This window comes from Pseudopodoces humilis, chromosome 2 (genome assembly GCF_049639895.1).
Source record: "Pseudopodoces humilis isolate 2021_Gansu_Grassland_sample_001 chromosome 2, ASM4963989v1, whole genome shotgun sequence".
In the NCBI taxonomy this organism is placed as follows: Eukaryota; Metazoa; Chordata; class Aves; order Passeriformes; family Paridae; genus Pseudopodoces; species Pseudopodoces humilis.
In genome coordinates, this window is record NC_142201.1 from 70087232 (window position 1) to 70115072 (window position 27841).

Sequence of the window (27841 nt, forward strand, 5' to 3'; positions counted from 1 at the left end):
TTAGGAAAAGAAAGCATCTGGGCCATAAATGCCACAAGTTCTCCTCAGTGACACTCTGTGTATTAGGAGACATCATCTGGCACTCAGATATTTTTCAGAAATCCCTACTACAGCACTTGCCAACACCTTGAGTAAACTCCAACGCTATCTATTTGTTGTTGAAAGCCACAGGAGATGTAATTTATGGCATTCTTGAGCTCTTCCCTGTAGATCCCACAGCTTCTCTCATTATATAATGAGAGGTCTGAACCCACAGGGCTTGCTTCTATTAACCCATCAATACAATACAATAAGCATTTTATCACCCAAAGGAGTTAGAGTCTCTTCTGCCTGAGTCCATCTGTTCTGCCAGTTGAAAAACAGAGTATGAAGATAACTTTGAGGTAGTTCTTGCCCATAAAAAGTTGATTAGTCCTCATTGAGTAAGCAACAGATCCTCAAAGGTTTAAAGTATGTTTAAAGGTATATTTAAATTGAGATTAGATTGAGAGTTTAACATGGAGAGTAGCTGCACAAACCTTCCTAGAGACCATTTCTGTGAATTTTCACATTTTGTCAAGGTGTATAAATTTTTTTTGATCAAGGATTTTTTTTGTCTCTTTGTAGTCTCAAAATATCAAAACAATGTGGTGAATTTTGGCAAAATGCAAGTGATATTTGCTGGAATATTATGGGTCTGCTTTGGTATTTCAGTCAGAAAAACATTCTCACTCTTGTACTGGTGCAACATCCCCTTAACTGTTGAACATCTTTAGGGAAAAGGTTTAATAAAGCTTTTTAAACTCTTTTGAAACTCTGATAAAGCAACACAACTACTGTATCTAACAACATAAACCAGCACCAGGAAAAGGAAAAGAAAAAACTTCCTTTTTTCTCTTGCAACAGAGAGACAACAAAGGGCCAAACAAATGGTCAAGCTGAAACCTGCTGCTGAAACTCAGCTACCAGACGTTGCTGGAATCAACATCAGTATGCAAGAAAGCACATTTGCAAGGTATGGACAAAACTGGCATGGTAAATGCTGTTTCTCTGCTGATTCCTGATCTGCCTCATTTTGCTTTGGGCTGCTGCAGAGTTTATGTGTGTTTAGGTGAACATGAAGTTAGAGAAGTAAGGTGGCTGTAGACCAGTGCTTTGCTTTGGCTTTTAAAATACGTTTTGCAATGTAATGGCCCCTTTTGCTCTTTTTTTTGTGCACTAAAAGCTAGATATCCTTTTCTCATTCTTATTTTGATAACAAATAACCTTTGCTGTTGCTGTTGGGTTCAATATTGGTCTGTGAAATACCCACTGTGTGGAACTTTTTTCCCCCACTAAGGCTCCCGTATTGGCCTATGAAATGTCTAGGGCACATGGATGCCTGGGCTGAAAGGCATTTTAAAAAATTGAAACAGAACCTTTAGTTTTTTGGTATTTTTAAAAATTTTCTCAGTTAATTTTGCAATCTCTGCCACATGCAGAATAAGTGCTTGGGTGGTGTACAGGTCTCCCCTGAATTGGTCCACAGTGTTCTGTAATTTCCTCAAATTTAAGGATTTAGGAATAAAATTACTAACTGACCTGGACAATGCCCTGCCTCAGGCCATTTGCAAAGTGACAAGTTTTTTATTTTGTACATATTCTGTATTTATATATGTTTACTGTTATGTTCCAATGACGTGTGTGATACAGATCTGGGGCAAATCAAAATGATCCCTGGAATTCCAACGGTTTATTTTTTTTTTCTAAGCTGTAAATCAAACTGTTGGTTGCAACCAGATTTTGATATATTAGCTATTAAACATAGGGGAATTTTTGCATACTAAATAGCATGTGAATTGTCCATCCATAAACTGAGACTGAGAGCTGGGCAAAAGAAACGGAAAACTCCACAAAGACTGAGGCTCAGAGGAAGCACTTTCTAAAAGCTACCTTCTCTTTTTGTCTGCTTTTCCACCAATGCTTTAGAAAAATGTCATTTATAACCTTTTGAACAAGTCAAATCTCCTTTCGTGAGATCAACCAAAAAAAAAAAAAAAAGTCCCACTGTGATAAGGATTTAGAAAATCAAATGATGGGAAAACCCCTTCAGTCCTACTTGACTGACCCTGCTGTTGAAGATGTGGTTCTGTGTAGAAACCTCAGTGTGCCCCCAATCTGCCACCCTCTCCATCAGTAGGCTATTAGAAACCGTTTCTTCTAATCCCATCATTCACTGCTGTTGTGGAAAGCAGCAGGCTCCCCAGCAAATCCACCCACGATTATTTTTATCCTATTGAAAGCGCTACCTTATCAGACATAATCAAAATGGCTCATGTGCTGCTATGTGAAGAGCTAATGGGTTTTACCATCACTCAGGCCAAAACTAAATATGGATTAAATTGCCAGCACAAAGTGTGCATTGTGTGGCTCTGCTCTGCAGTGCCCAGCCTCAGCTTGCTCCGTGCCTGATAAAACACTGCACCCTCCTTCAATCCCCCTTTGTTAAAAGGGCGAAACAAAGCAGCAGTGTCTGCGCTGGAATGTGCTGCAGGTAGCGATCTAAACCTCCATCACCAAAGACAGTGAGAGGATTAATTTAATGCATGGAGGTTGTTGCTTGGAGGGACTTCATAGGAATGCAAACCAAAGGCCCTCAAAGAGACCACAACAAAGGGAAAAGCCATGTGATCTCAAACTCCTGGTAGGATGAGGAGCACTGGATTAAGGGCTTGGTCTACCATGTAGAAAAGGCAGGAAATGCTGTAGTACTGAATAGCAATGCAATGCAAAAGATTTTGGGGTGGGTGGGTTTTTTGTAGACCTTCTGGAAAGCTTGGATGGAAAATTGCAGCTTTGTTAATGACATTTATATAGTAATTGATATGAGCAAATGTCTGTGCAAATGTTGTGGTTATGTATGTCATGTGTTCTGTGTTGTACTTTGTTTCCAGATAGAGTATCTGTCTTTCAATTCCTGTTTATTGATTATATTTTTTCAGATTTTTGCAAAAATCCATTGCAGTCCTGGCAGTGCTGAGAGTCACAAAGATCCCAGTCTTGGCACAGAGTGACCTCCCAAACGTGCCAGGTGCTTCTCGTCCTACCAGACTTGCAGACCTCCAGGTGAACTCCAAGGACACTCAGGTGGGCCTGAGCACGTGAACTGCTGCCACTTGTGACAGTCACAGCTGAAAACAAGTAGGAAACTGCTCAGGAGGGCAGCACATGGACATAGGGTATAAGGAGTCCTTGCTATTCTGGCCAGGTGATCCTCAGTTAAGCTCTGAATTGTGTATTTCAAAGAATGTAGAAATAACAGCATTACACTGAGAAGAGCCAATGTGAAATTTGCTCAACTAAATCAGAGACAGGGACAAAGCAGCTTTTGAGTCTCCCCCAAACTTTCCCCCCAAAAATCAAGAGTGCTTTCATACTCCAGCACAAGCTCCTTGGCTTTATGTTATCGGCAATCCCTATCTGGATTCAGTTTCCAGTCACTGCTTATGACTTTATCATTAGGACCAATTTTATACAATTATCAAATTACTCTTTCTTCTCCGTCTTCTACTCTTGTCAGTCAGACTGTTCCATTCCTATCTTAATCATTTAAATTGGGGCCATGACTCCAATCCTGCTTCAAAAATACAGCTCCTTTCATTATTTGCTTATCTGTCTTGTCTGAGACAACCCAGTAGTGTGGAGCACCAGGTGCTCTTTTCTAAGACACTGTAAAGACAGCAACCTGTCTTTTTCCACACCTTTTTTTCTGACCCCCCCTTTCTTGAGAAGCAGAATTTTTAAACAGTTTTGAAGCACTATGATTTTAAGCATTGATGTTAACTTACTGCTTCTTTGGGGTCCTCCTGATTGAAGAATAATGTTACTGCTAAACCACAAACATCTCAAGACAAAGATGCTCTGAATTCTACCATAACCTTAAGATAATTAATTACACCATTATGGAATTCTAAAAGAATTAGAACAATTCATCACTAAATTTCTACAGAAAGCTATTATTAATTTGAGGTCAACAAACCAAGACTGGTCATTTCACTGAACGTTTTATTCACAAGTAGAAAAAGCATTACAAAACAATTTATACAAGATTTTAATTTACATTTGTTAAAGGAGTATTTAAAACAGCACTGTAAGTCCCTAGACATGTCATGTGGGCAGTCTAAATGCAGTGATAGTGGATGTTTTCTATTGGCATGTACAACATTGCTTGCCACAGGCAATATACAAAAGACCAATTTGGTTAAATTAAGAAAAAAAAGTATATACAAAATATACACATATATTTAAAAAATACTGTATTAATTTTTGCCTCCCAATTCACTCTCAAGCTTTCACTCACTAAAAAAAAAAAAAAAAAGAAAACTATCTTTCTCTAGGGTTGCTGGATAAAAACAATTATACAAAGTTTAAATTCCAATGAGAAAACATACTGTGGCAGATGCTGGCAAAATTTTTGAACATCACTTTTTCAAGAACTGTTATTTGTGAAAAGTTGGATCTCTGTATGTTCTAAAAATATTTTGCCATATACTGAAATGCACATTGGATTTTTTTCTATTTACAAAGTATATACAAAGAAGCACGTCTCTTCATGCACATGTAGTGAAAAATAATGTTTTGTAACTTCTTAAATGTATGAAAGTATACTAAGAAATTATTCAAAACTACTCGTATTTAAATATATATGTGAAAGTATTTATCTGAGTAATTGTACTGTGTAACTGCTTATTCTTCCATCAGTGACCAAAAGGTGGTATCTACTTCTTAAAACACCAAAGAAGTGTTTGCCAAACAACAGCAAAAAAAAAAAATCACTTGGGTAACTTGTTCAGTTTGGTTCAAATGTGGGAACTGTTACTCATGGCTTTTGCACAAATGAATAATCTCACTGGCGAAGAGCTGGAGCATCTCTCTGCCATGGCTGCCTGTACTGTTTTTACCTATTCTTGTGCAGGTCCAACCTTCTTCTGCGTGCTTCAAAGCAAAAGTCTTTTTCCCATAATGGATTCTTAATACTGTCTCAACATTTCCATTGCCACACAAACCCTGTGTGGAAAGATGAGTAATATTTATTGCCAATTTGCATCTGTTTTGCTGATTGCTTTGCTTTAGTCAAGGCACATCAGGTACTTTAAGGAATAATTGCTAGAGTTCATCACAGGCATGTGTGAGCCTGTTGAGTGTAATGAATCAGTAGAGGTTACTGAGATTATCCACAGAAGCAAAAACTATTTTAGGGATGAAAATGGCTGAAAAAAAGAGAAAATATATTAAGGGATGTGATAAAGCAAACAGATTTTTATATTTTGTGTGGAAAATTTGACTTGACACAGTACTACAGTGAGAAGGACAGAGCATCTTGAATGCAATGGACTCCTAAATGAAGGAATTAGTTCACCACAGAGCTTGACCCTTAAAAATAATGCATTAATAAAAAATCTTGGTAACAGTCTCACTGTATAAATACTTTCATGGCACACCTGCTATAGTCTGACGTTTTGATTTGACAGTTGATTACAATTATTTCAACATTCAAAATTATATGCTATAACAAGAAGTGCTGTATTCCAATACTGAGACTACTAATTAAACACAATGTCCTTATCTATATGTCTGACCTTCATTAAACTAAATCTAATTTAAAGCTAATCTCCTGCTACACTTAACAGAACAATGCCACCTCCCAAAAATGTAATAATTGGATGGAGGGGACTTCAACCACACCTACTGTAACATGCTAATTCTCTAACTCCCCAAACTAGTTTATTGAATATAATGTAATACATAATAAAAGCTTCAGTTTATTAATAGGTGATCCTTTTATAAACAGAAATGGATTTTTGTTATCTCCTTCAATAGCAGGAATATTACTTAAAATTAGAACCAGCAGAAAAAGAAATCCTAATGCATGCACAAATCTGCAGGCAGAGTAACTGGTACTGTGTTGTCCCACATCTTCTGACCCCATATGTAGCCATATTTGAGATCTCCCTAAACACACTGAAGTATTTTTATTTCTTGCTGTATTTACATATACTATTAAGCTCACTCCATTAGACATTTTGAGACTCTGAGGAAATAGAAAGAGAGATTGAAAAGGTCATAAATCCACTTTCAGGGTCCTCATAGGATGCTCCTTGAAGTTTAACTTCCCAGCTGCTACAGCTCAGACACAACTGCTCAGAAGGTGTGAAATGATGCCGTTTTTTTCCAGCTGGTTTGAAAACCATGCAACACTGAAGACCAGACCATGTTTGATGAATATCAGCAGGGGAGTGTAGAGGAAGCATTCAGCTTTAAGCTGAGAGAAATCACTCCAGTCCCTAAAAAAAGTGACAGGAGAGTGGTTACATAAGTTCATAAGAAAACTGCATGTACTTCTATATTAGGGTAAACACTAAAAGAGTAGAGGTATACTTACTGGTTGCTGTAAAATTCACCTAAACCTGATGATTAAACCTGTATTAAAACCACATTAAAAAGCTTAGACTTGTCTGTACAGAAATAAAAATTGGCTATATTCTGATTTTATGTTATTCCTTTGAAGTATAATAATAAAACAATGACCTATGCAAGACTGTAGTACATCCACAGGGAGTACAAAGACCATTCTTGCCTCAAAATATTTCAAAAAAGCATGAAAGATGGGAAAACATGCTATGGATCGAGATGAAATTGTCTTGGGGTTGTGCAGCTGGCCAGTGTTCATCCTGAAGATACATCACAGGTAAGCCCAGTCCTGGTCCTGTGCCATGAACACTACTGAAATTTCTCTGCCAAAAATGCACACCTCATGATGCACTGTAAACTCTGAACATGGAGAAATTGTACAAAATGAATCAGTAGTGTCTATTCTAGGAAAAAAAAATGAAGAAAAACTTAACCCTCCTGAAGACCTAGATTATTCAAAATTATACACAAATCTCAGTAGTTATAGAGGACAGCAGAAAACTATCAAAGCATACTGGATTTTGAGATGCTAGAAAAGCTGTCTCCATACACATAGGAATCTATAAGAAAATTTACAGTTCAGATACCATAACAAGTATAGTGAAATAAAAGCTAATTTTTGTAGCTATATTTTGAAATTCTGTGGGTCTTTTGACCTAAGAAAAATCTTAAATAATATTAATTGCATACCTCTGAAGCTGATGCATGGTTTGGTGGGAAAATACTCACAAACTTCTGATTTTGAAAACCTTGTTAATATGGAAATACATTCCTGTAAAACATCAAGAGCTGCTGGGAACTAGAAGTGTTGAGATCTGAAGTGGTATCCAGGTCACTGTCCCTTCCTACACACAGCTACAGAATATGACTGTCACCAAATGAGATTGGGCACACACAGAAATAAAACTGCCAGTGCTGCCATCTCACATGTGGGCAGGCACTGCCCAGCATGGTTACAGACAAAACTTTATACTGTAAATAATACAGTGAGAGAAATATGTGCCACCTGGATAAGGCTGATATTGTCAGTGATGGCAGCAGATTTTCAGGGTGACAAGTTCCATTGAAGTCACTGGCAAAACAATTCTTGATTTAACAGTCAGTTCCCTTCCCTTTCCTCCTCTTGACAATGTCAGCCAAACAATTAAGGCCAGATTTACAAAGAAACTATTGCTCTTACATGTTTTCAGAATATGTGTGGTTTTTCCTAAATACTAACTACTTTCTACTTCATATTTAGGAATAACACAAAAGTGTTAATGCAAACCAAATGGAAAAGGATCAAAGGAATGCAGTTTTACTTCTGCAGATGGCTCAAAATTTTCATAATTACAGATAGCATAATATTCTTAATTAAGTTTGGTGCATTATTAATATTAGTGGCAATTTCTTGGGTTCCTGCCTCTGAGTTCATGTACAAGGGACTCTTTCAGCTTTCCAGCCACAGCCTGCATAAGCCTGGAGAAACAACACCACTTTCCATCAGGACACAGGCCATAATTTTGGATCCTTTCACAGATTAGTTCCTTGAGGCTCCAGATTACTTCCAAAAGTAGAAAATTTCATTTTAAAAATATGGAAAAATATTCAAAAAAAGATAATGTTGAAGCAGTAGCAGAGTGACTTTTTGCAACAGTTCCACTCTTACATAGTTGAGACAATTGTTTGACACCTCTTTGCATTTTGACCTCAGACCTGCATTTTCTCTGAGCTTTTACAGATAAATTTGTATTTTATGGATTAACTTACGTTTTATCTGATGACATGGGAATATAAATGGAATTATAAGGCATTTGAGATTCTCTTGTGTTTCTACAACTACTGCATTTACTCCACAGAAAGGCTCCATAAATATTTTTAGATGAACACTTGTACGTCTTTTATGCTTTGTTTGCAATAAGCAAAGCCAATTCCTCAGTTCTCACTCATACACAAAGGTTATCCTTACACAATGGTTTGATCATAAGACTATTAATTTTTCCCTTGAAATTTAATGAAAGAATTCCTTGATAAAAGCTGACCGGTGTACAGACTTTCCCCTGTATTCTGGTTAGTATTATTTCAACACCACGGTTTGCGTAATTACACCTTTCAAATTCAGTTAATGATTTAAAAATGTGAAACTGCTCGATCTCTTGTAGAGGTTTAATTTATCTCAGCAATAGCTAGGTGTAACCTATGGAGAAATAGAACCCTGAAACTTCTTACAACTCTATTTTTATCTGGCTCTACATGCCTGGAGCACTCATTCTCATTCCTCTGTAGTGATGTTTTTTACCTCTTTATCAGTCTGTAGAGTCATTTGTTGTTCCATTACACTTTGGCTGGCTTTCAGCAGTCGCCAAGTTCCGAAGTGATGAAGCTTCTCTGCATGTTCTGTGCTCAGAGATTTCAAAGGACTTTGCACCATTTCCATCAAGAGACTTAGCTGAAATAAGTACTTCACTTAGTTCCTGGTTATTATCCAATTCAACAGCGGCTGCATTTTCAGTCTCAAGGCTGCAGGATTTTGCAGCTCCTCCAGTCAGTTCTGAATATGATTCACAGATAGAAATGCTGTCACAACAAGCTGAGTTTTGCATAAGAGGCCAAGCATCTGGAATGTCTCCACTGGTAGAGTGTGAAAGAGAACCAAGGAAAGCAGGAATCATTTCTCCAACAGAATCAGAAGCTCTGTGGAAGGATAAAAGACACATAGTTTACATAGCATTCCAGAAAATATTATCAGTATTTTAATTACTTAATTCCTTGTCTGGAAATGACAAAAGCTCTTGTGAGCACTACTTCAGACAGCGAATCCCGGATTCCACAAAACATGACCTACAGCTGGGGTTGTTTAGGGTCAGAAATATGACAAAAAATACTATAATACTGTTCAGATATAAACACTGTCACAAAGAAGGAACTTTTTTTCTGAGTGCATGGGGAGGGGAGTATTAAGATGTAGCAGTCTTAAAGTGCAGCAACAAAGATGGCTGAGCAGAGTCTACAGTCTCCAACACCAGGGGAGGTTTGGTTGGTTTGGGTTTTTTTTCTCCCCCAAACTGTAGATAGACAAATATCTAAGTATGGAAGTAATATCTAATATGGAAGTAAAAGAAGTAAAGTCGCTTCAGACTGGGAGAATGGAATAGGCAACAAAGCTTCTTGAAACCTTGTGTTTGCTTTAAACTTGAAAACTGGATTTTTCAGTTTGTTCTGCCTAGCCTTCAAAATATGAAAAGTTTTTCTTCTATTCTCTTTTATGTGGAAAGGACATAATATTAAAGAAGAGCAAGCATTATTTTTATTTTTTGGAAAATGGAAGAAAGTAGAAGTGGAAACTCAGTGTTATCTACCTCAAGTATATTTAAAGTGCACAATAACAGTGACATGTGGTAAACACTGCTGAAAGGCCATTAGTGTTTTTCAGTATGTATACACCAAAATAAGTATTAACAAAACCAGGAATTTATACCAATGTGTTTTATTTTCAAACACCTTCTACAGATTTTTTAAATGCAAAGGCTGTATTAAGTCTGATATGCAGTGTGACAAAACTTGTCCCATATTAACAGGCCTATAACAGTTTTTAAGCAGCCTTACTCATTTCCAAAACATAATGCTTTAATAGCTTTGACATACACACAAAGCATTTTCAGAGATGAGGCCAAAAGTCAGGACATTGCACCACAATTGAAGGAAATACATTATTCTGGCAAAGGAAATTGGCACAAGCTCCATTTCTACTGGAAGGAACCACAGAATCTTTGATGTCCACATAGCATGGATATTACAGTTATTTTTAAAGCCTTAACCAAAAGATTCCTCAAAAAGTATACAGCTCTCAATATGTCAGCCTCAGTGGTATACAAGGATGACTCAAGCTTGTTGGTATTTAAACAAGTTATTATAGAAAACTTAGATATTGTACTTAGGTCACTAAGTCACCTTGCACAAACAGTACTTATGAAGAAGCTCCCTCTACATTTTTATTTACATGTGGCCATAAGAACAAAACAGCTGAAGAACAATTTAAACCTTACATGGAAAATTATTCTAGTTAAAATAAATAAATATATCCTGTGTTAAAATCTGTAACCAGGAAACTCTGAAGGACACCATAAATGTTATATATTTAGCTCATGGCCCGGCTGTAAAAATAACTACTCTACTACTGCACGTAAACTCAGCTAATCGAGAGAAAATAATGGTTAAGACCTGCTAGAAATTCAGAAATAATACATATTTCAAATTTGCAGTCCTAAATACTTCCTTAAAAAAAAAAAATAATCTCTATGCCACTTGTGAATTGTACCTCATTTCCCCCAATTCATGGGTTTATGCAGCAACTCTTGCTAACCATTAACAGGGGGTGGCCAAAGCCCCAAAGGAACCACAGAGTAAAAGGAATATTATCTGTTTGTGAGAGAAGCCACTTCTTCAGAGAAACACATGGATCAAGTCAGCATTTACTAAGTAATAATTAATTTCTTCACCATAAACCTATTCTTGCACAACTTGGGATGATATGGGTACAGCTCATCAAAATCCCTCATTCCACTTCAAGCAGCTGTTGTCTCTGTATAAATATTAATTAAAAAATATTTCATGTTTAATACACATTTGTAAAACTAAGTTACCTTTCATTAAGCGTGGTTTGTGAGTGGAAAGCACAGCTGTGACTGCTGTGCTCCATGCTACAGGTTTCATCACAGCACAGGGAGGGAATCAAGTGAACTGGTCCTAGGGAATGAAAATGAATTCAATAGTGTTAAAACTGTCAAAGCTCTGTATAAACTTATTTTCTGCTCTTTTTCAAACTTGAGTATTAGTTTGGCAGTTACATTATAATACATGGATTGAGGAAAGAGATTTCTTGCTGTAAAAACATTTTTTAAAAACATCTTTATTGCTTTAAAATTGAAATATTTATGAAAGCCAAGTCCTTTCTCCAGAAGTAATATAGAAGCCAGTCATGAATACCTTTTTTTTTTAATTAATTTTCTTCTCAGTTGAATACACATAAGTGGAAGCATTCTGAGTTAAGCTATCAGGATGATATTTAAGCCTGTGCTTTTGTGTTAAATTATGTATTTCTTAATGTCATAACTGCATCTGTTCTGATACAACTTCAAAAAATGGCAAGGATTTCAATTGTCTGGGTTGTTAATGCACTTTAGAATATATTGCACATTCTTAGATACTCTCTGGTAAATCCTTCACACTAATTTAAGTCTCAAAGCCAGATGCAGTGCTATTTTTATCAGAAATAAATGTAATAGACATTTCAATTTTTTTTTTTTTTTCAAGTGAAGACACTGAAATGAATACAGGAAAAAACAAAAAATAAACCCAAATAGCTACTTAAAAATCGTTTCTGCTTATTAAGAAATTAGCCTAGGACAAAGGGTAGTTTGACAGTGTTAGCTCTGCAGTTAAATGTAATTTTTACAACTCAAGTGTTAGATAAAATAAAGTCACCTTTCAGTAGACCTAACATACCACATGTCTGTGATGTACTTCTTTGGCACTGGCAACATGTTCTGTGGTCATATTCACTTAGCCGTGGTCTATCAAAACATGATAATTCAGATCCATTGTAGTGAATGTCCTGTGATCTCAGAGACCCTTGGAACAAAGTGAATAAAAATCTATGTCAGTAAAGTGTTACCCTTTTTCCTGCTCAGAGCCCTCTATCTTCACAGAATGTGTAATTGTCATGCTATAAAGTATGTCCATACATTTTCCAGTTGAAAGATCCACATTGACCATGTGGCTTCCAATAACTTAACCCCCAGGTTTGCAACAAACCCTAGAACAGCTGGTTCAACTACAGCCTCTTCTAGGAAGACATCAGCTCTCATTTTGATGATTTGAGAGTATATCTTATTCACTGTTACGTTTTTGCAGTGGTTAATGATTCTCAGTGCTTCCCATCTGAAATTTTCCAGAGTCAGCTTTCAGCCACTGGGATTTTGTTTACATTATCTTCAAGAGCTTTATATTAACAGCAGACTTCCTTTAATCTCTATAATTGCAGGCCAAGGCAAACAAGTTATTGCACTTCACTAAATGAAGTCTGAATTCACTGTGTCAGAATTTCTCAAAACTCATGTGTAAAGCAAATTCTAGGTTAGGAACAATTCTTACAATGCCTCTATAAACCTTTTAGCTTCTGTTTGTGCTGAAAGCAGCAATAACATCAATTCATCCTAGATAGTATTCTTGTTTCGCATCCAGGGTTATCCATTAGATGCTATAAACATATTTTAATATATTTTTTTTAAACTATAAATGGGAACTAAAGTGCTTTTCACTTTTTTCTTAATTTAAATTAAGAAGCAAAAAAATGTTTATTATAAACAAATTACATTGATGAGCTGTTAGGGATTTAAAAGAAATTTACAAATCTCTCTTAGGCATTTAATTAATCTTGAATATGCCCATAAAACCAAAACTTTTAAGGACAAATCTCTCATCTACACTGGCCACATTCATTGTCTTGATGACCTAATCTGTGTTTCACAATAGCATTTGATGCACAGATCCTCCAAACTGGTATTTCCACATTGACATTGCAACTCTGTAATGTCCTATCTTGGATCATGAATGATCCAAATACATCTGTGCAGCATCTAGCAGAGTATGGCATGGAATTGATACAACTGGAGGTTTTCTGGGCATTTCCACAGCATTTTCTCAGTAGCAGGAGAAAATGCTTCCACACTCAGCTGGCAAACTTGGATGAAGTCCTGGGCTTTGCTACGTTGACCAGCTCAATGCTAAACTTGCTTAAATGATGTATAGGTTTCATTTCTTTACCTGCAGAGATATCTGCCAAACTAATACCACTCTATAAATATTACCAAGAAACAGTAATAATTGGAAACTCACAGCTTGGTTTCTTCTCCATGAACTGCCTCTTGCAATAGATAACACAAAGGATGAGAAGAGCCAAGAGCACTGTTGCAAGTGCACTGCAGATAACAGCTGCCAGAGCAGTGTCTCGAGGACTGGAAGCAGTTGAAGGGATCTTCACAAGATTTACCTTGGTGGTACCTGAAATATAATTAAATAATAATTAAGGCAAACGTCTTCAGACATTTCAAGAACATAGTCATGTGATAGAAAGTCTGGGAAACAGAAGAGGTTTGTGGCACAGAAAAAAAGAGAATATTCTCTGAAAAAGAGAATGTATTTATACGTGCAACGTTAGTTGCACAGATAGATAGAGAGATATAATTGTCAGCACCCTCAGCATGAAAAGGAATCTTAGAAAAGATATATTGCAAACTGTGTGATAATGGGTGGAGATGTACACAAACACATTCATACTGTCCATGAGAAAGGAATCAGACCCTCACCATGAAAACAAAGACATCTGAATGTGTAATGTCACATGAATTTAATATGGAGAACATTTCCTAGGGTAGAGCTGAGAGAGTGATCCACTAGAGGGAGTCACAAATACATGAACTTCCCTTAATAAGGAAACTTTCTGGGCACTGAGACACCCACAGAAGTCCAAATGCAGTCAAAATTATGATCCTGCTTTGTTGTATACATCATGACACCATGGTCATTTCCAAGACTAAACCCAGGATTTCAACTCTGCCAACTCTTTTTCTTCAGTGATTTTTTTTTTTTTTTTATACTAGATGATACCTCTAGTCAACATTCAACAGATTGACTTTATACCCAAATTAATGAAGACTTAGCCAACGTTTCCAGATACAAACGTTTTTAGGTGGAAAGCAAAAAATATTTTTAAAGGATCAAAACTTTAACTACAACTGTTGAAACTGTCTTAAATTACAGATTTTAAAATTAAATTATTTTTTAAACAACCTATGAATCTTGTCAGCCCAGAAATTTCAATTTACTTTGAAGTCCTTCTAAATTCAATGAGAAAAAGGAATAAAAATATAGAGTACTTCTATGGCAGCAAAACTTTAAGAAACCACAAACCATATTTTACTAGCTTACAAAAATAAGTTACTGTGCCTATTTACCCCAGAAGATATTTGGTTAAAACCTAAAGACTATAATATCCTTAGAAATGGACCATGCAGTCATAAGTTTAAATTGTGAGATAAATGCCAGAGTATATTAAAACCTCTAATCAAATTTTTCATAAATACAATTGTTCAATATGGTTACTGCAATTTCATAATGGCAGGAGAGAACTTCCTAGCTTAGTCAGTGCAATGAGTGGACTTGTATTACTCAGGAATACTTTTCTGCAATAGTTATGGTATTTCCTCTACACACATCAAACATGGGCACCAAAGGGTTTGTGATACCATATTGCTTTGTTATAATGCCTATAGGGATTGACAAAACCTAGGCATTTTGAAAAATCGATTTAATTCTAAGACTTTAGACCACTCAATACCAAAGAAAACACTATATTCTATGAAATAAAGATTCCAGAAAATAAAAGAAATAACCCACCAAGTGTATTAAATAAACACAGTTTCTCGAGCTTATAGTATCATGTAGTTGCTAGTAAATAGGGTAATATAAAAAGGTAGAGAGATCACATTATGGCCATTATACAGAAGAAAAAAAGTTTAGTTGCTCATTTTCTGATTTCAGCATAAAGAGAAACAAGAGTTGCCGCATTTACATGTGCTAAAATATTTCCATTTACCTCCAATTTGTACTATTATGTTCCACTGTCACATCAAAATCTGAAGAGCAAATTTATAGCAGATCTTTTTTACATGCTTTCAACTTGCCAAGTTGCACAGAGTGGAGCAACTGTGAAGAAAGAAGTACAAACAGCCACAGAAATGACTAAGGAACTGGAGATGCTCTCTCCTGCGATCAAAGTTTGAGAGAGCTGGGATTGCTCACACTCAAGAAGGCTCAGGAGAACTTCGTCAATTTGTATAAATCCTTGGAGGGAGTGTGCAGAGAGGACAGAGCCAGGTTCTTTTCTCAGACCAGAGGTGATGGACACAAACTAAAACACAGGAGGTGCCCTCTGAACATCAGGATACTTTAATAACTCTGAGACTGACTGACCACTGGCACAGTTGTATTTTCTCTTACATAGTTATGACCTATCCTTTTCCTCATGTTCTTCTAGAATTCCTTTATGCACAGAGCTAAGTTCTATGGCCTCTTTTCCAAATCGTCAATGTTAATTTTAATGAAAATGCAGTAAGTGTCATAATCATTTTGTCCTAATTTGAATGCTCTTGGCAGGGCCACTGCAATCTTCCATGGAGAAAACTTTTCTCTCAGTTTCTAGGATTCTTGCAACTGTGGTTTTAAGTTTATAGTTTTAGCAGACTGAAGAAATTTCTACATGAAGTTCCAGGATATCTGTGAGAAGCAGTAAATCTGTATAAAATCCTGCCTGTATAGCAATGTGTGCTGGCTTTGGTGTGATCAGACTGTGCTTTGGTATCAGGTTTTCAGTTTTAGTCAACTGTCTGATCTAGTTTCTTTTAGAAGGTTAAAGACAGACTGGACAAGTATTTAAAAACCAGACCAAAAAAAAACCTGATCAGAACATCTTCAAATATTTTTCATACCAATACTCCTATTTGTATTAATGTACACAAGAGCACTAAACAGGTCTTTGAAATTAGGCCTTCATAATTTGCAATTGGCAATTTTAAAGGGCAAAAAAGAAAAAGAGCACAGAAGATGCAGCTTCTATATTTTTGTCTCTTCATTTGCTCACAAAACACATCTATTTTCAAGTATGGTTACATAGTATGTATTCTAGGAAAATATAAATTATCTATTTTCTTAATGACCATCAGCAATATTCTAACTGGAAGTGCAGTGATTTAATTTTAAATATCAGCAAAATTTAATTTTTTTTTAGCCTTTTAGCTATCAAAGATTTGTTTTATTTGGTGGATTTTTTTTCACTTGAGAAAGCAATTTTCTATTCCTGAGAAGGCCTACCACTCATTTTCACCTTCAAAGAACTTTTTGGAATAGCTACTCTGAGCAGTCCATTGTAGTCTAGCTCTAATTATAATGATAGTGATCTTCCCTGCAGAGACCAACATTTCAGAAGTGGATTGCTATTGTAGAAGTGGCCCGTTGGGCATTGCTGAACTCTGCTTTCAGTGTTACTCACACATGTATGCATTTTCATAAACTCATTCTTTTCACAGACTTAATGGTTCCACTTCAGTAAAGCAAGGAGTTGCATTTTAAATTTGCACTTGTACTTACATCTATTAGATGGTTACATGATTAAATTAAAATATGCAATTAAACACTTTGTGAACTGGATGGGATACATTCAAAAAGGAGGGAGGAGGTGCACACCGTTTTCTGATTCTGGAAAGCATGTGCATATTATCCCTATTTTATTTAAGAAATTGATTTCCTTTTTTAAGTTTTAGTTGTAACATATTCTGAAAATTTGCTAATGTTGAAGAATTACCCAAAATATCAAACTGTCTCCTGCATAATTTTGAGCAGTAAGCTTAAATACACATTCTTCCCTTAATTACCAATATTACATTATAATGGCGGTATATGCAAAGGTGTGGTCCTTAAAAGCAAGTAAAGTTTCTGTCAATCCAAGACACTTAAACAGCAATAACTCAGTTAATATGGAACATATGAATCCCAGCTGTATCACTAAAATTTCTGCCAATAAACAGAATAGCTGAATTTTCAGCCTATTATACCAAACAACAAGAGACAGGGCAAAATGTAAAAAGACTTCCTTTGTCACTGATTTCATGTTTATTTTATCCAATTTTTTTTCCTTTTTTCCAGAACCATGATTAACTACAGTTGCTACTGGAATCAGCAAACCAAAAAGAAAGCTTTTTGTGGTAGATCAAGCATATGAGAACAGAACTTGCAACACTGTATGTTTCTTCCATGGATACAGGAAACATATACTAACTTGTAAAGTTAAGGAGAATAAAATGTGGAATATTATGTTGCCCATTACCTTTGAATGGCCCAACTCAGTGATATCAACCTTAATTTGACAAGAATTGAGGGCTCAGACATACCCTCAAGCTATGTAATTTAACAAGTCACTGCCTGTCAGCTGAACTGCAGTGGCTATCTGTGTGTGTGTGCTCTTGATCTGCAGAAAAGGCAAGCCAATGTAAGGCAATGTGGTTCACTTTGAAAATCCTTCATTTTGAAAAAAAAAAAACACCAAAAAATAAGTAAAGATGTTTATATTCATTTAAAAGTAAGAAGGCAATATGTTTATCTAGCCCCAAATAAGCAAAATGATGTATTATATATCCTTATATATGATATAGACAATTCAAATGCTACATGTGTAAGATCTGTATATATAGATAAAATGCATGTTTTATATACTACTGAGCATTAACACAAAGCAACTTTCCCTGAATATATCTTTGAGTTTTTACAAAGCAGCAGATTGCCTCCCTTCTCCTGATCTTTCAAGCAGGAGGTAAGAAACTTTATTAAACATTACTGTTGGAGACTGTGGTAAACAGTGGGGACAGAGTCTCCCAGCATCTGTAAAAAGACAGCCTTTTGCATGCACGGCCCACACCCAAAAGTTCATCATGTCAAACCACATTTTTCAAATGTACTCCAAGTGCTCACTATAAAGCCTTTAGTTAATGGCCTGCAATTTTTTCTTTTTGTTTGTTTTATTTTGCTGGTTTTGTTATTTTTTTAATAAATGTACCAAAAAGCCCTAGGGGAGAAAATGACTATTCAAGTATTTATCCATTGTTTGGAAATCCTGAGAAATATGCTTATAAATTAAAATCTTTGAAATGTGATTTATTCCCTTCCAAGACCATTTCTCTTGCACTGTGTATTTTCACAAACCCCAGCTGCTGACAGCCTTTTATGTTTAAAATAGTAGAACAATTGCACTATGTATGTGAATTTAAAATATATATGAACTCCACAGTACTGGATACACACCACAATGTCTGTAAGGCATAGCCAACCTCTGCCACACATTTTCCTTTTAGCAATTCAGACATGTGAAATCTTGATATTACCATGGTGATCTAAATTGAGCCACTATATGGGTACAAAAGTAACATTGTTTCATACATAAAACTTTTGACTTTGAGAACTGTCTAGCCATGTGAATATAAAAGTCCATGAGAGTAACAGCTCAGATCACTGCTACCCTCAAATAACCTGAAAAACCCTGAGAGTAAGAAAAAAAAATAATCAGAAAAGTGTGTCATCACTAAACTACACACATTCTACCCCACAACATAACTGGTTATTAATAAGAAAAGACAAATCTCTCCTCCATAAACTGAAAACCCAGCATGGTCTGATGGCAATAAGTCTATGTTGCTGTGAATGACTGCAGTGTTGCCAACAATTACCTTTATGACTTTTGCTTCTAGAAAGCACCTTTGCATCTCTGACAGTTGAGGGTAGGCAATGCCTGTTCTCTTGAAAATGCAACTTCTTTTTTAGGTGTTTTCATGTGTTAAAACAATGTCCCATAAAACTTATGTCAGAACATATGAGACTGCTAGACACAGTAGAAAATTTATTTTCTTACATCACCTCTAATTTGTACTTTTAACCACATTAATTACCAGACATCGTGTGAAATAGAACTCACTATTTTAGACTATTCCATTGTTCAAATCCAACTGTAGAATGCATCTATCCCACACAGGCTATGAAAGCTGTCTCATCTTTTCAACAGAAAATGAAAGCAGGAAGTATTTTTTGTATCTTTGTATTTTGCATTCTGTATGTGTGGTCCCATTTAATCTTTAGGACTTTAGGACTGGTTAGAGAACAAAAACGTCCCTGTGCAGAATTTGAGTCCATTTGGTCTGTTAATGACAGTTTCTCTTCTTTTTAGTCTCTGTACACACTCCATTGCTCTCAGTCTCAAAACACACCAGACTCTGCTCACATAAGCAGAGGAGGAGTTTGCATTGCTGAAAAGCAAACCTTGTTCATGTGGGAACTACTGCCATCACCCATTTGCTAAGGGAGGAGAGGGGGACCATGAACCCTTCAGAATCTACCTGTATATTCACTAGTAAAATGGCAATGACACACAGGTAAGTAGAAGAATAAGCATGTCTGAAAGTTCTCTTTAGCTAATAGAGAATAATCCTCTTTCATTAATCAAATCTGTAACTGAACATTGTGAACTCTATGCAGACAGATTACAGCTCTCTTCCAAAAGATTCAAACAAGCTCTTATAGCTGCTGTGTGATGAGGTTGTAGATTGGTGCATAGGTTGGTTTTCAGTAGGTTGAAATACGACAGTGTGGAAAGCTCTGTGCTGTGACCATGACTGAGCGCTGCTAGAGGACCTAAGCCTGCCCCTAGGCAGGGAACATACATCTATACATCTATCTATGTATTTATTTGTACAAATCCCAGTAAAGCACAAAATGAAATGTAAATTGGTCATAAAAGAGCTTTTGTACCTCTCTGATTCAACAAGAAGTAATTTCTAACACTTTCCATCCCAAATATTTCCCTCCTTATCCTGGCTCAGTTGTGGTAACACCCAGGGATTAAAGCAAAATATTTCATAATGATTGCAAGCCCGTGTCCTAAGTTTCCACAAATTTCCATAAACGTAACCAATAGTCAGTCTATGCAATACATTTTCAAGAACTATGGCTTTTGTCCTTGCTTTGTCACTTCTGTTTGCAAGCTGTTCCGTCACCAGAATAACAAAGTATGCTGTGATACATTTCATTCATAAAGCTCTAGAAAACAGTGATTATATATTAAAGAACAAATATACCAATAAGTGATACAATTAAGAAAAAACTACTTTGAATATCAAAGTAGATGCAGAAATAATTTCCTTCTTTTGCTCAAAAAGAAACTTCTTGAATTGGCCAAATAAATTATCTATTCCAGACAGCTAGATGTTCCAGCAGCTACCAGAAAATTCAATAAAGTTTTATAAACTTTTCCCTTGTTGCCTCCTGGCCTAAAATTAAAATCTGAAATAGCTGGGGAAGGAAAATTAAATCCTGATAGCTAGAAGCATCTTCTCTCTTCAAACTCTCTGTAATGTACTAATATTTTTTTTAACAAATATGAAAAATATAAATGCTAAGGAAATTCTTCCAAGTATTAGAAATCCCACGCAGAAAGAGCCCGGTTATGAGTTATGACTAATAAAAAATCAGTACTCAAAGAGATCTGAAAATACATGTGTGTGTGCATGTGTGTTCAACACTGGATAATTTATTACATTACATTTTAAAAAGTTTATTTCCAGATTGAGAGAATATATGAGAAATAAAATACAGAAGACCTACAACTTTCAGATTGCAAATAATTAGAGTAATCTAAAAATCACATAAAAGATTGATGCCATTGTATTTTGGTATTCATTTGGAAAAGTGACAAAGGGACAAGGCTTAAGTACTCAAAAGTTAAGGTGTAAAAATCTGTAATTCTAAAATGCAAACCTAACTGTGAAGCTAGAGGTCTGTATTAGGTCACATACTTCCTATACAGTGTGAAGAAAAGGTTAAATACAGAATAGAATCTGAAATATCTGTCATATGAGTAACACAGTTCCTTATGTCACCGTGCTCAGACTGTAGCTACAGAAACCTGGAGAAGGATTATGTACTTTGCTCTTCCCATAAATTACTCAGAGGCAGAGCAGAGCTTCCACTTCTCTTAAAACTCTATGAAGAACAAAATTCTATGATCTTATTTTAAAATTAGAGACAAATCACAAGCATGGCTTATAATGCCTTTCAGATGCAGCTCTTGAAAGAGGAGGTAATTTCTGAGTAGAGTTTAAGAGTTCTTTGCCAAGAACTATGAAATGAAGACTCCTCTACCACCTTCTTGGAGATTGTTTTAGCCACTAGGCTAGAAGCTGAGCTAGGTAAAAGCTTATTTCTTCTCTCCAGTTGAATTTGCCCAGTTGAAAAGTTTTGGCAGAAGTAGTAAGGGCCCCTCTTTGCACAGCCAACAATCACGTGATATGTTGACTGGAACAAAACTAAATAAACTAGACTTAGGCTTGCTTAGCACTTACATTTTTCTTGTTTACAATTATGTTTAAATATCACTAGGATACCTTAAATTCTCCACACAAGGCACATGTTGGGGGGAGAAATAAGTCTGCACTGGGGGAAACAAAAGGTATGTTTATGTAATTAAGACAGTACACTCCACTGAGCTGAATTACAATTCTGAATTAAGGTTAAGAGTTGCATAACTAACACTACTAGTATTTTTTAACTTTTAACATTGCAATCTCAGGATCTTTTAAAAACACTTTTTTGTGGGGTAAGTAATATGAAATACATGGGATTAAATATAAATTTTCAAAATTCTGTAACACAGAGGCAAACACCTTTAGAAGTCAGCTATGCATCCTCAGCTCATTGTATTACTGCAGATACCATAAATGCATAAATCTTTGATTCACTGCAAAGAAGTTACCTACAGTGCATCAGTGTACATGCTGTGCACACATGCACATGTAAACTTTATTAATGAAACAAATGAAAAAGCTGTAGCTTTGACATCAGAAATAACAATAGCTATGAAAAGCAGTAATAGAATCACCACTTAAAGCTGTGGGGACAAAGTCAAGTTATACAGAACAAAAGGCTGCTATACACAAGATCCTTGCTTTAGTATATTACTTAATCTGAAACTTAACACCTCCCCTCTTTAACAGAAGTCAATAGGAATTAGGCATGGAATACAGAAGACATTCTGAAAGGTTGTCTTTGGAAAGTCAAGCTCTGCAAGTGAGATTCATCTGACCAATCCAAAGATTTGTTTAGGAGGGAATCACCTGCACTTTCTCTACAGGGGATGGGGAGGGCTGGGGGTAGTGTGGGTAGGAGAAAGGTTCTTTTAGGGTCTGATTTGTTTTAACCCTTGATCTCTCCACTGAATATAGAGTGAACGTCCGATCACCACTCATAGATGTAGCCATTATACATATTCACAGTCTAGAAGGTGGCATCCTGCTCTGGTTTTGTCAAGAAACAATAAAGGGTTTTGAGGGCCTTTGACTTCCTCTGTTTCATTTTGTTAACAGATGTTAAACATTTTACGCCACTTCCATTGAAAAGATAAAAGTCAGTCACAACTGTAAAATCTGTAACAACTTCTTTAGAGTGGCAGAACCCCAGAAAAGTCCAGCAATATTTAATACCTCACATTCTGCATGGAATATAAAATAGTGTGTAGCAAATAAAGTGAGACTTATAGAACTATAGATTTTGCCTATTCTGTGCCTTAAATGAACAAAGGCCCAGTGGGAAAAAATATGCAACAATGCGAACACAATCTGTATTAGAGTAACTATACATGAGGGAATCTCATTATGGTTGCAGGCCTCAATTCTGGCATATTCCAACTTTAGCAAGTTCTCCTAGAATATGGGCTTTGGTTTGTAAGTGACATTTTATCCAAAAGTAAGAAAAATATTTTTCTAAATTTTTATTTGTGTTTTTATTTATATAGCAGGAGTGAAAAAAAAATCTACACTCTAAGAAGTAATTTTCCTCCTTAAAATTAATTTAAAAGAAAAAAGAGTAAGATCAGGTTTTAGCAAGTCAGACACAATCATTCAATGTTGAATTGCAGTTTTCATCTAACCTGAAATTGGCATCTAAGTGAAATTCATAAGTATAGAAGTCTGAAGGTCTGAAGACAAAGACAGAGCTAGTCATTTTAGGCTCTTTCTAAAATAAAGCCAGGAACAGAATCTCCTGAGAAGTAATTACTCTTAGAAGACTTAAAAAGCTTAACTAACACTATGCTTAGTTTTAGTCACTGAAGCTCACCTTATCTGGCTTGCCTGAACTCTTGAGGTACCTAATTCTCACCCCTGATTGGGATTTTGGGCTAACAACCTCAGTTCCAAGCATTAACTTTTAGATGCCCAAATTAGGGTGCATTAATTCCATCTTAAATTTCCACATGCAGACAGGTTAACTATAAATCACTTTCAGTAACATGCACATAGAAACATATCACTGGACTGAAATGAAACTTTACTAAAACTGGTGGACACAACCCTTTAGTTAAAAAAGCTCTAACAAAAAGCTCATGTTTTTAGGAAAGTCACAGCCTATACCTCAAAGGAGCATGTTGCTGCCCAAAATAACACGTGAGATTATTCTATGATCTTTGTAAAAGAGGAGTTTCGCAGTACACTGCTTTAGCACAAGTGAACCAGTAAGAGTGAGAATGTGTGAGGTCTGTCACCCGAAAAAATTAAAGGTGAACAAAGTAGAGGACAACAATTTGAAGGATAAAAGTGATCTGAGGGAACACTAGGCCCTTCTAAGACAGAGGCTGCTCCCAGCTCATGAGGTGTTGGTTTATAATGAATCATTACTGCTAAGGTCCTCAGCACACAACTCTTGTTATTAGGTTATGGCATTTTATCCTTCTTCCAATACATTTCAGTCCTCCAGGTAACTCCAGTCCTACCACTGCAGTATTTCAGTGTTCTTTTACTTGACAATGGCTTTCTTAATAGAGAGTTGGCAGTATGGGAAGTTTGATCCCACATGGATACATTTTCTACTGTATTTTCTTAAAAACAATAAATTTAAGTGGAACACAGCCAAAGAATTTTGTAGCTGACCAACTTAGAATCATAGAATCCTTAGAAGTTGAAAAAGACCTTTAAGATCATCGAGTCAAATAGTACCTACCAGCACCAAGCAGAATAAAACCCCCAACACACTACTGTGCACTTGTTTAGCAGTATTTAATATTCAAATGGCAGTCACAGCTTGGACTCTGTAACCAAAGTCACAGTCAGAATGGATTTATACCAGAGGTACCTAAACTCAGTGCTTCTAAAGTGCTGCTTAATGCAACTGTTCCCTGTGTGATCATGAGAGATAAATTTGAACCAGTATTTTCAGTCTGAATGCAGCTTAAGAGCTTGTTATTAAATTAATATATTTAAAACAGTCTGATGCTTCTGTAATTACAAATTGTCTAAAAAATACTGAAAAGCTGTAACCACTACTTATTTTTTTCAGATTACCCCTAAAAACAATAAATCAAAAGTTTACAGAAAAAACCATTTTGCATCTTTACTGCAATGTGTGCAATCATGGAATAATTTTGAATAACCTAAGTTAAATAAGAACATTGCAAATCCACCCCATACAGAAAATAGATAATTGCTTATAGTCACTGCAAGCCTGGGCTGAAGGGCTACCCACATTAGTAAGTGCACACAACGAAAAAACACATAGGAAATGGTATTTATTCACTACAGGTCACAGATTAGCCCCTTCTCTGTAACTCAGGAATTTCAAGTTCACTTTAATCTAGTGTAATTGAGCTAACCAGCTCTTACATTAAAAAGTAATGATTAAGTTAAATTTCTTGCAGACTTTCTGTACCTAAAACAAACATGCAGTATGCCTCTGGCAAAGAAGGATACTAATTATAGGATTGACTCATAAGATGAAAGGTTGCACAAGTTACTACTAGAAACCGAAGTATGGTAAGCTGCTTTGAAAAAAACATATTGAAATTCTCATACTCTGCAGCTGAGAATTTAATGTTCTAACTGTACTTAAAAGTGTCAAGAAACAAAACTAAATATGCTTGCAAACTGCTTGTTCATATTTTAGATGAACAAGCTAGAAGTGAATATGATTACCTCATCATTCTATAAGAAGGATTTTTTTAGATGTAACAAAGAAGTGAACTCTACAGTGAGTTTTTATTACATGAAAATATGCAAAATTAAGCATTTTTAGTCATTCTTAGCTTTCTTTCACTATATTAAACATGGTCTTACAATGGGTATATTTGAGGATTCACTGCCTGACTTCACTCTTAATGCAACAATTCATTCCCTAATTTAACAGGAAGCATAAAAGAAACACATCTCTAAGGCTTCAGACATCTCTGAGGAAGGATATGCAAGTTCAAAGGTAGTTTTGCACTTCCAGCTGCAGCTTTCACTGGGATTAGCAGATAGAGTTGCCAGCTGTGAGTTAGAACAAAGATACAAAATATGCCCTATATGTTGTCATGAACTGATCAGATACAATCTTCTGAACACCAGATGGGCACTGCTTATGTGAACTCCTATTATCAGCTGCATGAGCTTCTGATGTGAATTCATTAAATAAATAAAATTTGATTCAATTTATTTTAAAAATCACACATTGACATTTCTACTTTCATTTTAAGATGTCTACTTTCTATCATATTCTAGCAAGAAACAAGGAATGTATTTTCAAAGGACGCTGTAGAATACTGTGTTCTCTCCAAAATACATTAATATATGCTTTAGCAGAGAAAAATAGATTACATATAATTAGTGCAATTCTCATGCTGAAACTAGACAGCCAAGGCCTCTCTGCCTTGGCCAAACATCCCATCAACTTCATCTGCCTTAAGTTTTACTAGATTATTACCATATCTATTTTATATATAACAATTCCAGAGATTATGAAAAAGTAGTGTTAAAAAAAGACATTTCTATTCCTAATTTATTCTATGATTTCCATCTGTATTATGGAGCCATTTACATTATATCTGCTCACTCTGAAATTATTTATTATCTATATTGCTAACACCTCCCTAAGTAGGGACTGCTAATACTAATCTAAATTTTATATTAGAGTAGATGATTCTCAAAGTTTCAAACTTCAGTATTCAAATTTTTCTGTTCTTTCCCCCCCCAATCATAATAAATGAACAGTTTAATGAGGTTCAGAAATTATAATTTGCTTTCCATTATTTTCTTTTCTGTACACGTTCTGCCATCAACAAATACAGTAGGAGCTCATGCTACAATCTTCTCACCTCAGTAAGTGCACTAACATGGCTTTCTTCACCACTCATTCATTTGTTTTTGTGAAATCTGAAAATTCTTTGTCCGAGATCTCTGTTATTCTGTCAGCACAGACAGAAACTAGTCGTCATGTTCAAAAGGATGAAAAAGGGATAAATGACAACAGTATGGATACACTGTGCTCACCTAGGAAAGCAAATTGAAAAAAACCGCACAATTCTATTCTTATCATGTATCTTAAAAAGTTTACAATAACTCTTAAATTTACAATTCTGAAATTGTTTTTAGCAACCAAAAATGACAACTGTCACACCTATGGGCCACTGGCAACATTCACCATGCTTAAATACGTAATAGTTAAAAGCAATGGAAGGCAAATTCCCTGTTCTCAGAAATCTAGCCTTCCATGGCAAGGAAGGAAAAAGCAGTTTCCCCCAAAGAATACAAAACTGTCAGGAAGGAAAAGTCTTGCACAGATACAGAGATTAGTGTGAGGCATTAAAGAAACAATCCATATCCTCAATAATAAAGAGCAAGTGCTCTGATAGGTGTTCAATCAACAAAGCAAACTCAGTTCTTAACTCAGAACTTGAAAGAGCAATGTAGAACGACAGATGTTTGACTGTAAGAAAGCTTTTTGTGACTGCATCAACGTTTGTGAGAGACAATCAGCACAAGGGTGGGACACAAGCTCACCCAATTCTGGAAGAGAAAACCTTATGGCTGCATCCCACTTGTGTTACATCACAAGCCTGCACAAAGTAACAGCAGGAAAGGACTAGGAAAGAACCAAGCTTTTCCAGTTTGGTGTTTTTCCTCTGTTACAAGAGATACAGTGTTCCTTCATATATACTCGTATATATGAAAACTCTTCAGTATGGAACTTTTGACAGATATTTTGATCCAGAAGAATGTGTCAGAATCTGTCTCACACAGCCCTAATTATGGAATTATGGAATATATTTGTGTGAAATCAATCTGACAAACCATGTTTAGTCAAAAGAAAAATCACCTATTATAATTTCTGTATGTAGTTAAAGGAAAGTTACAACAATTTACTTAGAAAATGACACACAGAAAAGGGGGATTCAAAGCAAGTTCTCTAAATCCTCCAGAAAGAAATACTACCAAAACATATGTGTTAAAATCCAAATTTTGTTTGGCTTTATACCTCAACTGCAAGCTCTGTTACTGAACCACACCCTGGTCTTGCATACTCCACAGAAATATTTACTTGTATATCAAGGATATTTTGTCTTTTTACACAGAAAATAATTACATTTCAGAAGTGTAAATACAGTTATAATGAAGGAAAGACAAAAAGACAATACCTTTCTGAATTAGAAGAGGCTAAACTCACACCAATTAACACAGCAGAATGTCTTTTAGTGATTCTTTTGTGTAGATTCATTCCCTGATGTAGAGGATTACTCATTACAGTGCATGAAGTAATGCAGTAAACCTTTGCAGAGCCTTTACAGTGTCATAGCTCTTTAAGTTTCCATTGGATGTTATCAACAGACCTCCTTTATGATTTGCCAGTCAGTCTCAATGCATCTAATAATACAAAGGCAGTGACAACCAAAACAGAGGACTGCCCATTATTTGAGATTAAAGAGAAGAATAATTGAAATAGAAAATCTGACCCAGTCACCTGTACTTTACACACA

At 35.8% G+C, this 27841-nt stretch overlaps 1 protein-coding gene and 1 long non-coding RNA gene across 4 annotated transcripts in view; one reads left to right on the forward strand and one right to left on the reverse strand.

Moving 5' to 3' along the window:
• The first annotated feature begins 899 nt into the window (after positions 1-899).
• Positions 900-18132, forward strand: LOC148184878 (uncharacterized). Its single transcript, XR_015772036.1, has 3 exons — positions 900-994; positions 2961-3105; positions 17170-18132. It is a non-coding gene; the product is annotated as an uncharacterized LOC148184878 (long non-coding RNA).
• TNFRSF19 (TNF receptor superfamily member 19) overlaps positions 4122-27841 on the reverse strand; it is a 56898-nt gene continuing 33178 nt past the window's right edge. For all 3 annotated transcript variants that reach the window (XM_005516266.3, XM_088052212.1, XM_014255447.2), the window contains 5 exons: positions 13306-13470; positions 11914-12039; positions 11052-11154; positions 8708-9102; positions 4122-6302 (listed from right to left, as the gene is read on the reverse strand). In XM_005516266.3, the coding sequence (XP_005516323.1) occupies positions 8715-9102; positions 11052-11154; positions 11914-12039; positions 13306-13470 (782 nt within the window). In that variant the 3' untranslated portion in view covers positions 4122-6302; positions 8708-8714. The remainder of the gene's footprint in view (positions 6303-8707; positions 9103-11051; positions 11155-11913; positions 12040-13305; positions 13471-27841) is intronic.